Raw genomic sequence first — 17,255 nt, forward strand, 5'->3', positions numbered from 1 at the left:
AGGTAACGCACAATGCCCTAGCCAATAAACAGAATCGGAGATTACAACTCATTCCCCAAATGCACCAGTGAGTTAAAATATCAAAAACAGGGGCTACTCATCCATATAGGCGAACTAGTTAGTTGCCTAGGTAGACAAAGTTTAAGGAGAGAGCGGGAGTTTACTTTTATTTATTTCTGCACTCTATGACATTTGTAACGTTAACAGAGCGAATAGTTATTACATGAATATGTGGAAAAGCATTCAAGTCAAATATGGTAATAAACTTGCCCACATAATTGATCGAAAGTGAAATGGCATTAACTTATGTTCAATTATGGAAAGTTCTTTTTGCTTAGGTAAATGTCCTTTCCCTAAACAACAAAAACAAAAAAGGCAGAAAATACTATTAAATAATGTAGCTTGTATACGGAAGCGATGAACTCCTAGCATTAGATTATGCATTAGCCTTACTTAACTTCTCTATATACTTGGCGCAGGACCAGGTTAATGCATCTGGAGCCCCGAAACTAGAAAAATATGTAGCCCCTGCTGACTTCCTCCAATACTTTTCTATGAAAGTACAGTAGTTAAATATGTTACATATTTTGGCCATATCTTATTTGATAATGATGATTGTATTTTCACGATTTTTTTAGATAGCCACTTGAGATTTTGATCAGTGTGGAGGCCCCTGTCCAACTGGAGGCCCGGGGCAGCATCTCCCTAAGCCCCTCCCTTAATCCGACCATGAATTGGCGATCGCAATACCTTACAGTGCAAATATTTCGCATTATATGCTTACAGCATTGTTTTTATCCTGAGTTTCTGAATGTCGTTAAATAATAAATGAAGCAAAGTCCGAGAAGCGGATATATTGCTAGCGGATATATTTACATTGGAATTTAGGGTAATAAAGAAATTGTCATTGAAAGACATTATTGTAAAAATTAGGTTGTGTTTCTTCATCCATCGCAGGTCTTACGGGCCCCTAAGCCTTTCCCCTCCCCCAAGATCGATATCAAAAATTCAGGATATGGATATATCACTGTTGGTATATTTACGATATCAAATGTTGATATGTTGTCAATATCGATATCGACATATCGACAGATCACACAGCTTTAGATCCGAGAAATCATGCTTGAAATACACTGAAATCAATAATCAAAATCTAAATACAATTTTGCATTTTCGTATCCAAGATTAAGGGGAAGGGAGATGAACCAGAACAAAAAATGTTAGCGAAAAAAGTTCGTTAGAATATCAGCACGCACGTAGCCAAGGGGGGTCCGCCCCCCCCCTTCGAGACCAGAAATGAAAAAATTAAGGAATAAGAAACGAAATGAAATGAGAAAAGAAGAAGCGGCGTTAAAAATTAAAAGAAAAAAACTGCAGAAAGATTTTGGTTACTCTTCCTTATGAGGAGATTTGTATTACTTGCAATACATGGTGGCGAAGTGAGTAGGATATCCTGGAAGAGTCCGGGAATTTGAAATTTCCGGAAGTTACGCAATTCTTAGAATTTCTGCTACTAGTCAGGGAGATTTCAAGCTTCTGAAAGCATAATGCCAGTGGTGTAACAGCGTGGACATTTTTAATAATAATTTTTCGTCATCGCATCCTTGCAGTATCAAACATATTATTCCAAGAACAATTTTCTAATACTCCTTTAACCTGTAATTTGGAACCGACAGTAGTTGAAGGAATAATAAAAACAAAAAATCATGTTGAAAGGAAGTTCTGTTAGCATTTGATTCAACAGAGAAAGGAACGCAGATATTGTAAAATATTTTCAAGACATTATTGAGTTTGTACACTCATGTCCAAAATTATTGTCGCATGTCTATAAATGTGTTGTTGTAGGAGTATAACTTGATAATGAATCCGCCCGGTATTTCTTACAATGTTGGTATGTGTGAAACCGGCAAAGACATGTAAGTGGCAAATTTTGTCAAAATGAGCAGTAAATAAGAACAATAAAACAAAAAAATATGTTATTGCCCATTTAGCAACATTTCGTTTTACTCACTCTAATTTTCGTATTTCTAATTCTTTTCCTATGAAATTAACCACAAATAGGGTCTATACATTTCCCGATTATACACATGGTATCAGTAATTAAAGTAGACTGCAAAATCATTATCAAATTATATTCTTACAAGAAGACAGTCATAGACATATGCGAAAATCATTTTGGACATAAGTGTAGTTTTTATAATAGTTGAGGTCGTAATGAAAGGAAAATTGTTATATTTGAATGAACAGAGGAAGAACGTAAATATTGTAAAATCATTTTGAATGCGTGTTTTTATTATTTTACTGAGATTTCTTTATAATTTGTTATTAAAATACTTACCAACGTATCCTCATTTTATTGCCCTAATAAACCAATATATGTTGATAGTAAATTAGTTTAGACTGATTGGACCTTCAGAGTTTCAAGTCACGTCTCCCCCCCCCTTCCATTACGAAATCCTGGCTAAAGGAACCAGTATAAATTCCAGTAAAATAGTTTAGAATGATCGAGTCACTGGTGTGATAATCACAGTATTTCATGTCACGATTCCCCCTTTCGCGAAATCATGGCTACGTGCCTGATAAAATTAGTTATTCTTTCTCTTTAATATAAAACTATTACTATTTATCTTTTAAGCCTGTTTCTGATTGTCAACACAAATCAGCGACAGTACACATACTTTACATAACATGGCAATACGCTTTGTAATTTTTCACAACTAATCAAATTTTAAGATGAAATTCCTGTGATATTAAAGTGGAATGTTCAAAAAACAATAACAATTCATTGCCCTTATTTCTGTCAGTAATTTTGACAGACTCAGAACTGCAAGACTAATTAAACTAGAAATGATTATTTAATTCTTTTTTTCTCTCAGACCAAAAGACTTCTGCATTTCCTGAGATTATATATTTTTTAAATATGTCCCCTATCCGAGGCAAATTCTGGCTATCGGAGTTTCAAGCTAATCAGTACCCGAAAGTGTAAAGTTTGTCGATTCTCAGATCTCCATAGTTTGTTAAAAGAGATTTCAAATTTCAGGATGTCAATCCTTAATTACAGAAACACCTGATTGACTCTATTCATGGTGAATTACTAAACTTATACACTCCGCATAAAAAAGTATTACCTAATAACTTGCAGCTCGGCCATCCTCTATAGACCTTCTTATCCCATAATCTTGTTTGTTAGAGAGACCCCCTCACTCTCCTTCTTTCCTTCTCCCATACTAAAATAAGTAACAACATGAGCACAGGTCTAATTTTAAGATATACATGTATTATTGTCAATAAAGTGAAAGAACAAAAATGAGACGAAACGAAATTCATAAGTTGATGTAGGGAGAAACTTAACCATATCTGAATGAAAAATTGAAACCAATAGGTATTTGTTAGAGGTAGGGAAGTGAGACAGAGAGAAAAGAAGCTAGGGAGCACAAATAAAAATATTCGATTTAAATGAAGTAAGAAAAGATCCAAATATTATAAGTATCCGTTTCCAAAAATCCAACGACAATACAGAAATAACTTTTCTTCAATTTTTATCAGAACTATTTGAATGAACACGTAGAGAATGCTTGAAAAATTCATTAAGTCACTTTCAAAATGAATACTGAACATAGTGGTCAAATGAAATACTCAATTTCCAGTTAAACTGAAAAGCTGCGAGAGACATCTCTGATGATGCCAAAAGTTTAACACATCCTGTCTTTCCGATGTTTCGGTTGCAAACTCGGAACTGTTCATTTAAGCGTACTAATCTGAAATGCATTATAATAAACCGAGTAGGTAGCGCAGGCCATACCTTCGTTGCAGACTACTAATGCAAACTGAAAAAGAGAAAAACAAAAAAGAAAGAAAAAAAGAAAATTGAAATAGTGCTAATTCACTTCTAAATTTGAATGAGAAAGAGCCTGCATTAAAGGTCAAAATTCTATCACAAAGAAAAGTTATAAATGTTTAAAAGGAAAACTGGATGTTTGTTCCTTATAAATATAGCAAATCTTACATATTTCGGATTTCATAACGTCATATTTATAAAGCTAAAACGGGTCATCGCAGTGATACAATGTTTCGATAGAGACTCCGTAACCCACAGGAAAAATAGGTTTACTTATTTCCTTTACATAAATTGTGTGTTTGTGCGTGTGTGAGAGAGAGAGATAGAGAAAAGAGAAATATGCAAGAGATGATAAGGAAACATGAAGAAAAATGGACACAGAGAGAAAAAGACACACAAATATAAATACGGAAGTTACTTATCATTACTGTGTATGATGAAGCCCGCAAGCTGTTTATTTCGATTCTCGCCAGTTATGCCTTGTAACTTCTCCAACCAACGTTAGTAGCAAATGATTTATGGGTAACAGAACATTCTTCCTGATTGGGATTCGAACCGAGATTTTCAGTTTGGTGTAATTCCGTTGCATTTCCCAACCAAAATTTCTCGGGTGTTTGTGCAGAGGGTGTTAAGTCAAAAAATACCTTTTTGGGAAAATTGATTTGAAAGTTTAAAAAATCGTGCTAAATCGGGCTGATGAGTAAACACTACTTTAATATAAGAATTATGAAGAGACATATGTGTACAAACAGTGTGTACTATATCCATGTGGAAAATCCAAATGTGCAATAAGAAATCGGAGTTCTAGTTTAAAATTTTAAAGTTACCACCCGTATGTTTGAAGGGATGGGGATAGTGTTGCGTTTAGGATCCTTTAATAGATTTTTCAAAACTATTTAACGCATGTTGTTTCTGTTTTGCTAAACTATATATTTCGCGACATATTTGAGCGTTCGAAAATTTTTCCGGACTCTGGGGTAGAAACTGATACTCCTATACGTTCGTGGATCCACTCATATGTTTATCTATAATATAGAAAGTTGGTTTCACGTTGATATTCATCTCAACACTGTATTCTCTCTTTAATAATACTAGGGTTTCTCGTAATATCATCCTTTTATACTTTCCTCTTAGGGGAAGAATAAATATTTCTACCACTACGGAAAATCTTTTTCAAATACAACCATTCGTTTCGTACGCTCCTTCTGTTTGCAAGGTAAATAGAATTTTTTCTAATTAAATTCAGTTTATAGATAGTTTCATATTATGTATCATACAGTACACATGTTATATATAAGTAAATATCCTAAAGAAAAAGTAAGAAAAATATTCATTTCATTTTTGTTAGGATTTTGATTTAATTTCGTATTAGGCAGTACCTTTTCTATATAATTGCTCGTACTGTTTTACATGAAAGAACTATATTCTGAATTACAATAAATGTTCATCGAAAACCAAATAATGACCATACATATAAAGTGCAAACATGAATTATCATTTTGGACGTGTGGTTTCACTTTGATAATAACTTAGAAGTCTGTTAGCACTTTAGTAGCGCTGGCATTCTAATATCATTGTCCTCGTATAAAAGTGACAGAAGTTAAAACGCTGACATATTATCGGATTTTGATTTTTATAACGACTTCAAATATTCAATATTCAAAATGTAACTTTATATTTAGAAAAAATGAATTATCCTTATATTGGAAAAATTGTGGAGTGTTGACCGAACTGTCGCTCACCATAACAGTAATTTCAAACGCCTTGCTAACCCCGTTTATTTTCTTTTTAATCTAACTGATTCACCGAACCTACCTGATAACGGGAAAACAGACCATGGTAAATGACTTTGGGGTGATGTTTTGCGAGGTAGTAGTGCATATTTAAAGTTTTAATAGTACAAACTGCGAGAGTACAACAGGCAGAAAAAGCGAAGAAAAGGAGTCATAAATTTCCCACTCCCCTCATATATGATAGCACTCGTTAAATTATGAAATGACGGCGAAGTAAAGAGCATCTACAACTCACGTGCAAAGAGTTCTAGACCTTGTTCCCGCTCGAGTCACTTTTTTCCCTTAACCAACAATGTAGTCACTGTAAGTATAAATGAAATATTAATACCCCATATGTTTATAATGTACAAAAAATAGAAATGTTCAAATCAGTTACAAAACTTGCAATATTCCATGTTAACTAAAACAAATGTAATCTATTCCGCAAATATATTGATATTACAAGTTATATTATGGTTATCACAGTCGTTGTGTTAAAAAAGTTCTTGGCACTTCGTGTCTATATCTGTGGACAATGTGCGAATTACAAAAGAGAAGAGGGGAAATCCCCTTTGGTAATAATGGATGTATGCTATAACCAGAGTCGTCATTTCGGATTACAATAGAATGGGAACCTATAACAGTCGTAGTCAAGGGCGCCATTTAGGGGACCAAGGGGGGTAATTACCCCCAAGAGTTTGAGGAATACATATGCTTTAATCGACTGCTTATTATTACAGTAGTACAAAACGTGAATGTCTTATGTCACTGGTACTCTTCCTCCCTCAAGCGAAGTCTCAAATGATGCCCCTGGTTGTAGTATCCATACAAAAGGAATATCCCCCTCATATCCCTTGTAATGAACATTGCTCACAGATATGGAAACGAAGCGTCAATAACATTTTTGCACGACTATGGTAACCATAATATATCTAGTTATATCAATATGCAGTGGCGTATTTAGGATTTTGTTTCGCGGGGGTTATGCACAACACATGAATAAACACAATTTTCCTTTTGGGTGCTGACAAATTTTAAAGAAATTGTGCATATACGAAATTTACTTCCGGGAGCTAGATCGCGATAGCCACCGCCTAAATACTCCAATATGTATTTACGGACGCCTGTCAATATATACGCGTATCAATATGTTTACGGATAAAACTGATTTGAACATTTTTATTGCTGTATTCATTACTAACATATGGTGAATTAATATGGAACTTGTGATTACAAATTGCAAAATTATTGGTTAAAACAAGAAAAATTACTCGAGCGGGAAACGAATGCGGGACCTTTTGCGTATGAGGTGTACATACTCCTCACTCTGCCAGTTGATAGTTTATTTCTTTCTATCATATATGCCAAGAGTCAGAAACTTTAAGACAGCTTTGTGCATATTGAAGTTTGTAATACTGACACCTTAAAGGTGCACTATTACCTCAAAAAAGGTGGCCCCGATGTTCATTTACCAAAGTCTGCTTTCCCCTTGTTAGTAACTTGTGTATATTTCCTACTCGTTTTAGTTATTTCTAGTAATGACAGGGACACAAACTAAGACACTGCAAATATTTAAAATTCCAAAAGTTCTCACATCCGGAATTGAACCCGAGACTTCCTCCACCAGAGGCACATGCTAGTCGATAGACCACAATGGCAAGTTATAAAATCAGCTCGTTTTACTAGTTCCACTAGAAATGCTCGAGATATCCACTTGTAATATATTGAGTAATTCATTCTCAAGTGACGAAGAACTTTGCATTAAATGGTTTTTTTCGTTTCGTTTTTATTGTGTTTATTCTTCGTACTTTTCCCACAGAGCACGAAATAGGAATTACATTTTGCGCTTCAGTGTCCAGGAATACTATTTTTAGCTCATCATAACAGAAATATGTCGCTGAATAGGTATAATGCTTCGTATTCTATTATTATATCGAGTTTCTTCGTGCCTAAGCGGTTAGCGTACGCACCTTTGACATAAGAGTGTCGGTTAGATCCCCGGTGTGACCTCATTTGGTTCGGATTCCACGCTAATCAGCAAGTAAACGTCTCATATAGCCTCACTGCAGAAATAGACGTTAAACTCAAAAAAATCAAATCAACATTATTTTTATACAATCAATAGGCGCAAGAAGTTTAAAATACTATCCTGCCAAAAACATTTATTTATTTATCTTGCACATATTACAACGTATCAGACTATTTACTACTGCTTCAAGCATTCAAATCACTTTATAAAAATTCAGATTATAAATTACAGTACCTCTTTTACGTTCTAATTAAAAATACACGCTTATATTGTTTTTGTCTGTCACACTTTTTTTTCTTTTCTTCTCTTTTACATATACTCCTGCATATTGCAATAGGTTTCAGGAACATGAAAACTTTTCATTTTGGACGTGGGGTTTAATTTTGGTATTCTAATCAGAAACTTGTTCAGATTATAACAATGTTAACGTTTCTCATTTTAGCGTCTTTGTATGTAATGATGAAAGGGTAATAAATGTGACTAAGCGTTGAAACGTGACAGTTCATCTGATTTTGTTTCTTCAAGCAACCCAAAACAATATTTTACATTTACAGAAATGTTTCCATATATTGAAACAGAAGAACTTCGACGCAGATTCGAACTATGCCTTCGATGCTAGAATTTCAAGAGCAACACTAAACGCGCTTGACCATGGCGACAACTTATGAGAAAGTACGTTGAAATATTAGTAATATATTGATCCAAGGGCAGGTTCACATTTGAACTTTCAAGAAGTAGTTTTCTCACTACAGTAATTTAAACTGAAGATATGGATTGATTCTGCCGTGAACTCCATATTCGACGCAGAAACACGTAGTTGTCTAATCAGTCCATGTTTTTGTTCAGTAACTTCAAATGTTAATGAGTGTTCCCAATACTTATGCCATGATCAGTCATTTTCCCTCTAATTTAGTACAGGATTTTTTCGCGTAATTATTTGTCACACTAAGGTTTAATATCAATAAAAGTTTTTTGCTTACAATATTCTTATATTGCTTTATTTTTTCCAAAATTTTAAATAATTGTTCATTACTACATTGCTTGCTCAGGAAAGCACAAAGAAGCGGAAATGTATTAGGAAAACGGCGTTATTGGTGTTAATTTGAAAGTTACAGTATATGTGAATTTTTCTGCGGATGATGATAGATAAGATGGATCCCATCTTATGCCATACGGACTTCATGAAGGATAAGCACCACGTGAATGGATTTTTTGGAAACGGAAAAGTGAATGGAACAACTGCCTTATCTACAAAGAATATTCGTTAGATTGACTCCGCATATTAATATTCGTTGAAGTGAAAATTGTACAGTGAAGCTGAACATTTATTTTTATTATTATTATTTTTATTATTATTAGCATAATTTTGAACTTACACGGCGTAATTACTGCATAATATGTTATTATTTATGTAATTTTTCCTTAACTGTATGTTATTTCGTTTATTAGTGGGCACTAATTTGTCTCTAGGTCGCCGAATAAATTAGTTTCAGCGTGCACTTTGGTGTAAATAACCTTACAGAAAGAAGCTATGCGTTCCAAAGAGTACAACAGAACTTAGTTAGATGTGAGTTAGTGTCAGGTGGCAGCGTAGTGTGGTGGTAACGTCCTGGATTTACGAGTAGTATAGATTTAAAACGTAGATTCAAACCCTTGTCAAGACAAAGGTTTTTTGCACAAGGTGATCGTGAAGAATCGAAGAGTGACTTCTCATACTAAACGAGAAATGCGCAAGAATGAGGAAGGAAACACCTCTATCATGATAGAGAAAATTTAAAATGTTTTTTTGGGAAAGGGCAAATAATAACTATGAGGGTTACTAGGACGATTTGAAAGACTTAGTTAGTGTGTAGTGTCCACATTTTGTTATTGTTTTTAGAAAGAGACACTATGCCTTTTCTTAAATATGATTCGTTTCGCGTAACCAGTGGCGTATTGGTACCCTGCTAACTTCCACACGGAAAATCTCTGTTCGAATCCCCATCTGGTTGTGCTTTGTTACCCATAAAACATTTGCTACCAACGTTGGTTGAAGAAGTTACAAAGCATAACTGACGAGAATCCGAATAAACAGTTTGCAGTCTTCATTATACACAGTAATAATAAGTAGTTTTCGTCTTAATGATTTGTTTAAGCATTCTCTACAAATAGTTTTGACAATAATTAAAAGAAAACTATATTTCTCTATTACTGTTGGAGTTCTGGAAATAAAATCCCTGGACACATTTTCTTGTACTTTTTATATTTATTAATTAATTTTCCTTTGATAGATAATGAATAATTGAAAATAAATAAATACAATATTTATATATAAAATGCATTATGAAATATTAATAAAAGTTCTTATTAAATGTTCCATCTATTCTACTGCAGTGAGCCATACAGAATACGGTATGAGACAAAGTAGTAGATTTTACATTTGTTTCAACAGATAATTTGTTATTAAATGATCTTGTTGCTTCGCTACATATTTCTCGCATAGTATGTTGAAATTTCAAATGTCAGGATTGTGGTTTTTATCTAAAGAGAATGTTTTTTACGTGCATGTATTAACATGTGTTTTACTAAGTTTGACTTTTGGTTGAACTTTTTACTGCACTCCCCACACGTGTATGGTTTATCACCTGTATGTATTAACGTGTGTTTTACCAAAGATGATGCCTGTGAAAATCTTCTACCACAGTTCTCACACGCATGAGGTTTATCAGCTGTATGGATTAACATGTGTGTTGACAAGTTTGATTTTTGACTAAAACTTTTACGACACTCCACACATGTATGAGGTCTCTCACACGTATGTATTAGCATGTGAGTTGCCAAAGATGATTTCTGAGTAAATGTTTTACCACATTCCCCACATGTAAGAACTTTTCTTCTAGTATGTGGTAATATAGATATATCCACGGATGACCTTAGAGTAAGTCCTCCACTGTACTTGGCAAATGTTTGAAGTCGTTTACGCGCATGCATTAATATGTGCGTTGCCAAGCTTGATTTGTGAGTAAACCCTTTACCACACTCTTCACATATTAGAGATTTTTCTCTTGTATGTAGTAACATGTGATTTGCAATTGATGACATGTGAGTAAACCTTTTCCCGCATCTCTCACATACATGAGATTTAACCCTTGTATGAATTAACATATGTGTTGACAAGTTTGACTTTTGACTAAATCTTGCACCACACTCTTCACATGTATGAGGTCTCTCACCCGTATGTACTAGCATGTGAGTCGCCAAAGATGATTTTTGAGTACATCTTTTACCACATTCATCACATGTAAGAACTTTTCTACTAGTATAATGTTCCTCACCAGTTAAAATGTGGTATGCGTTACAAGTAAATCTTTTGTCCCATGCATCCCTAGGACAACGTCGCTCACCTAGACTACAAAATGTTTCCGTCCCTGAAGAAAGTACATTCACTCTTCTGGAAAATCTATATTTAGGAAAGCTGAAATCAAATGAGTAAAATATAAAATAAACAGCAGTAAGGAAACACTACAGGAGGAAAAAATTCTATGTACCAAACTTTGCAAAAAGATAGAAACGACCTTAAGATTCAGTAGAAAACATTACTGTCAGTCCCAATAGCTCACAGATACCTTGTGAATTTAGAAATGCAAAGAACGTATTATAACTTATTGCATAAAACATACTAATTCGACAACGACAGTTAACAACCAATGCCATTATCTACTTTCATAGCTTAAAGAAAGAATGTCCTATTCCATACTTTGGAACTTGTCGAGGTACGTATACAGTGCTGATCGCTACTCTGGAAACACTCTTATCCCTTTTAAACTATTTACTAAAGCTGAAATTCGATAACATTTGAATATCAGAAACGATAAATTGTTTCGCAAATCTTGAAGTACTCCTAAACTAACACATTTGTCGAATCTAGAAAACAACTTGCACTTCGAAACGACCTGCGTTAGTTCTGAAATATTTGAAATCAACACTGTAAATGAAAATACAAACACCACAACTACTGAGAATGTTAAAGCCAGGAAGCTGAAATATGAAAAATATTGAAAGACAGTAATGTTTTTGAGTTCTTGGCAAAAGTAATAACAGTCTTGAAATTGACGAGTGGATACACCTTCAAAACACCTCAGTACTAACTACTATGAGCATGATTGAAGAGATTTCAATTACGAATTACATTTGATCATTTTTGTTTTCGTTAAGTTATTTCGGGGAAGTTAACACGTGAAGATTATATTGCTGTCCACAGAAATTCATATTTCAAACCGTAGCTGAAATAAATTAAATGGTGTTAAAACTATTGCATTGATTGAAAGAATATCAACTCGAGAAGTTAAAAAATGATCCAAATACTTTTAATCTAACGTTAAAGAGTGAAACTAAAGGAAGAATCATTTTAACAATTTACATACAAATACGCTATTTTAAGCACTACAAAAACCTTTAATAGTGTTTATCTTATCTCCGGAGAGAACTATTCTATTAAATATTAAGAAACATAGAGAACTTTATGGCTATCAAAACATACCTAATTAAATATTGTTTTTATCTAACAAGGGATGTGGTTAACCCTTCAACGTTCAAACTGTACAGAAATGGGTTTAGAATATAAATCATATATCAAAAAAAAAAAAAAAAAAAAAAAATAGTTGTATGAGTTTTCAAAACTTTACGTCCTACGAAAGTGATATCAATATAATAAGGCAGAATACATCAGTACTATGGTTTTCTTGTTCTTACGTTTGAGGAAAGTAGTAATATGCCAGCAACAAATGCCATATTCAACTTTTAGGATTTTCATAAAAATAATAGAATATGTAATATTCCCTAAGGGAAGCTTTCTAGACGTTTTTCGTGCCAGATGGCAAAAGTGAACAACAGATATACACAATCTCTTCACTAGAAATAGTGACTTCACATAGCCGTAATCGATTTAATTGAGACAGATCCTTACACTTGAAGCGAGCTCGATCTCTGCTTTTGCTAGGCATATAATCTACTATTAGTTTGCAGTTTCATTTAATTCCAACGCACTTGTAGCGAATCGTAAACTTCCTTTAGTGTTTAAAGCCACAATTTCAATCGTCTTCAGAGATGTTATTAATATCTTATAATATACTGGCACTGATTATTTTGGGCAGAGATGCCTCCTACTCAATTTCACTTGAAGAATCCTAATGCCCTATAGATGGAAGTAATGTAGTAGTGGATGGGCCAACTTGAGGAACGAGATCTGCCTTTCCTTGAAAATCACTATAACAACTCAGCGTATTTTCATGCATTTTTGCGTCATTTTCATTGTAAGAGTAAATTACTATCCTAGATAACATAATCATGAAATCCATATCCTTGCTTCCCACTACGTTTCCGCATTCAGCACTGGCAAGTTTGCCTCTAACAATTTAACAATGGACAAATTTGCCTCATAATGTGGATGTACACTTCCCTACATTCTAATCCTCAACGAAATACAACAATGGAAAGCGTCTTATTGCAGTCATACCATTTACACAACTAGAGTAAGTACCAGCAACATCTGAAGGTTTCCAGGATATTTTTGTACTGTTAGCATTTTCGATGCAATTACAATGAACTTCTAGAGCACAGTCCTTTGGTTGTCTACGTCTAAGTTTGAAAAGCGTCAACAGGTTATAACATGTAGTATACGAATAGTGTAGCTGGAAGGTGGAATGCGAAGTACACAGTTGGCACATTGTCGCAGTTCAAGCAACGCGCATGGCTCAAGTTTATGTGCTAATTCGGGAAATCGTCTTCAGAGAGTGAAATTCTTTAAAAATTTTAGGATGAAATAATTTAAGGAAATATTAACGTGAAAGGTGCCCGTTTCACCATTGGAAAAGACGATCAAAACCAGCGTCACGACTGAACTGGGAAAGGTACGGCTCGAAAAGAGGACTTTTGTTTGAGTTTCCAGCAAAGGCAGTAGCAATTCAGCAACACTGTGTGTTTCGAAGAAGCAAGCTTCGAAGGCAAAAATGAAATGAAATCTTTAGTAGTTTTACGTCCCACGTGTATGCCGGTTAGGATAAAGGAGACGGTGATTATAAGAAATGAATAAAACGGTGGAATAAAGAAATTTGGAGAAAACGGGAGAACCCCGAGAAAACTCACGACCACGGTTTGTCCAACTTTGTGGTTGTCCACCACAAAGTCCACACGGCGAGAGCTAGGATCGAACAAGGAACCCCAAGCACCGGAGGTGAACGCTCTACCACTAAGCCACCGCGTACCCCGCTTCGAAGGCAATTAAGTAAAAATAGATATTGTGGGAATAAAGAGATTCAGCAAAATTCTGGGTATTTTTCACTGTCCTGTATTTGTTTATGCAAGTAAAACACGATAACATGGCAGAAAAAAACTCCCGATTCCCATGGGAATGACACAACTATTTTTGGATAAGCGATTTATAATCTAATACCATTCTCACGCGATTCGGTCATGAACAAACTTCACAAGATGAGATTAGATGGTTTTGAGTTTAGAGTCCCATTCAAAATCGAAGTTATATGAGACGTGGGCCTATTGATTCACATGGAATAGGAACCAAAGGTATATGAAATTTAAGAATGTCAAATACTGAATTCTCTGTATCATCATAGCTAATTATTATAAACACCTCATATCATGATTGCACTAGTGATGGGCAGTGGGGATATTCCCGGTGGGAAGGAATTTAAAAAATGGGAATATTCCCGGGTTTTTTCCCTGGTCTATAAATTCCCGGGAAGGAATTTATTTCTATCTTTTTACTTTATCTTCTAAATTATAAGAATCATATGACTAATTACTTTGTTTTAATATATTATGATTTAATTCAAGATTTTAAAAAAATTGGAGGTTTAAAAATTTAAAATTATTTGACGGTACTTTATATAACTAATAATATGATTTTTTAATTTCCATTTCCATTTGAACTAAAAAGTAAGGTAATTATCTAGTATTGGGAAGCCAAAACTAGCAAAAAGTAGAATGACATACGGAAGAAATGAGTTGATGGTGATGTTCAAGTAGTCAAGAAAGTATCGAGCACATTTTTTTTTTTTTTAGGGTAGTAGGGGATTTATACAAAACGGAAAGGTAATTGGAAGTGATTTATGTGAGAAAAGAAAGTGAATTGTTGGTAACGAAGATAGAAAACAACGTGACATGCGGGGTTCCAACACGCCTTTACTCGCTAACGCTCGCTCTGCAATGCTGTCTGAATTTAATGTTGATAACCTAATTTAACGTATTTAACCATAAAACAACCGCATCCGAATAGAATAGCGCAAAAAGAGTAGGTACAAAAGCTGGCCCCCAATGCTAAAGAACAGCCAAAATTAGCAAAGTACTAATTTACAAATGATGAAAAGGAACCATTGTGTAAAGTAATTTAGAATTATGTAGAAATAGAGATGAAGTACTGTTAATAAACCCTGAACCACCGTTAGTAATAGACGTCGGTCTGTCTCCTCTGACTCGAATTTCTGAAGAGGTACTCGGACTTCCTTTACATGCGAATTAAGGCATGAAATTTCGAGAAATGGGCAGGAAGAAAGGTTGTGTGTGGGTATGTTACATGCAAAATTATAAAGATAAGAAAGTATCTTGCAAAAATTGTGAACATACATATTTATGAGCAAATGTTGACAAAATTGTTTATAACATTTAAAAATTTAATATGTTCATAATGTCAGTACTAGAGTCAAGTTTAGAAAAGCCACTTACATGTAAATTTAATCTGTTTAGCGGTTTAAAAGTATGTGGACTTACTATACCATTTTTGAGACATTTTTACTTTCATAGGACCCTATTGTAAATACATATCCATTTATGCGTACTCTCTAAATATAATAGAATATTAACAAAATAACATAAAATCGCTCAGAATATACATTTTAAAGACTTCTGTGGAGACAATAGTAACACACTGTGATATAAAAACGAATTTATCTTTGAAATCATAATATAACAACAGAATGCAATTTTCTTTGTGATTGTACATTTTTGGGAATCTTTCCGGGAATATTCCCGAAAAATACCTTCCCGGGAATTTACCAATCACTATCTCTAACTCGAATTTCAGAAGAGGTACTCGGACTTCTCTTACATGTGAATTAACGTATGGAATTTCGAGAAATAGGTAGAATGAAATGTCGTGTATGTTAATGTTACGTACTAAAATATAAAGATAAGTAAGTATCTTGAAAATTTTGTGAACATAAATATGTATGCGCAAATATTGATAAATTGGTAAGACATGTATCTTCTAGCATTTACCCAATCTAGTTGGTTTATAACGTGTATAAATTTAACGTGTTTATAATACCAGTAGTAGAGTCAAGTTTAGCAAACCCACTTACATATAAATCTAAACTGTTTAAAAGTATTAGGACTTACTATATATATTTTTCACACATGTTTAATTGATAGAACATATTGTAAATAAATATACATTTATGCCTACTCTCTAAATATAATAAAGTGTTAATGAAGTAACATAGTACCGTTCATAATATACATTTTAAAGAATCCTCTTGGGATAACAGTAATAATATGCTGTGAAATAAAAATTAATTTAACTTTCAAATCATTATATAGTAATAGAATGCAATTTTCTTTCTGATTGTACATAAATTCCCATTTTGGAAATCTTCCCAGGGAATATTCCCAAAAAATATCTTCCTGGGAATTTACCCAACAATAGGTGGGTCCCGTCATTTCGCTTGCTAGATTATTGTGGTCGACACCTCTAAAATTCAAATTTACCTGATACTATAGAAGTATATTTATTTTGCAGTACTGAAAAGATGGTATTGCATGATTTTTGTAGTAGGTCAAGTCTTCTATATATATATATATATATATATATATATATATATATATATATATATATATATATATAATTTGACGTAGTGAGACTTAAAAGAAAAAATAATCATGTTTTGTTTGATACATGGTTAATTTAGAGATTTTTTGGGGTATGTCGGAACATGGCAAATGCCGATTATTGCCTGTTCAAAATATCAGATATTTTCACCTATAACTTTAAAAGATACATAGGCATGACACCACGGTATATGTACGATATCAAACGCAAATTTTATTATTATGATAAGAGAAAGTTACGGTATAAACCAGGTAAGTGTACGGTTCTATTGTGTTGCCAATTGGTGTGTACATCGCTACAAGTGCGTTCGAGTTTAACATCGGCTAGACCCCAGAAGTCCCGGGTCCGCTTGTGCGTACAATTAGTAAACGGGTCCTACCAATGTTCTAATTACAGTGCTACTAGCTGCGTTAATTCTACTGGATACTACTGTCAAATCTTTACGGATTCTTTTCGCAACAGTCAGGAATTTGCGTCATGGGATTACTCTTAGCGTTAACCGAGTGCTAATTCACCATGTGTACTAGTCAGTAGTGTGAGAAAGCTGTTTGTGGTGAACCACAAATATAATATTTCGTTCATATATATATATTTGATAATATTTCCAAGGGCTATAACGTCGTAAAATGAAAAGTGTAATTTTATGATTCTGAAAACGGTTAAGTGTGTACACCCATATCTGTTTTTAGTGTTGTGATTGTTCTTCTATTATATATTTTTATAGTGCATTTAATA

General features: G+C 33.8%; 1 protein-coding gene across 6 annotated transcripts in view; it reads right to left on the minus strand.

The window, feature by feature from the left end:
- Nucleotides 1–10,086: 10,086 nt before the first annotated feature.
- The window catches only part of LOC145683753 (uncharacterized), a 62,800-nt gene continuing 55,631 nt past the window's right edge, over nt 10,087–17,255 (minus strand). For all 6 annotated transcript variants that reach the window (XM_081755299.1, XM_081755298.1, XM_081755303.1 and 3 more), the window contains exon 3: nt 10,087–11,093. In XM_081755299.1, coding sequence (XP_081611425.1) covers nt 10,160–11,093 — 934 coding nt within the window. In that variant the 3' untranslated portion in view covers nt 10,087–10,159. The remainder of the gene's footprint in view (nt 11,094–17,255) is intronic.

This window comes from Thermobia domestica, chromosome 4 (assembly GCF_964235325.1).
Source record: "Thermobia domestica chromosome 4, izTheDome1.hap1.1, whole genome shotgun sequence".
Classification (NCBI taxonomy): Eukaryota; Metazoa; Arthropoda; class Insecta; order Zygentoma; family Lepismatidae; genus Thermobia; species Thermobia domestica.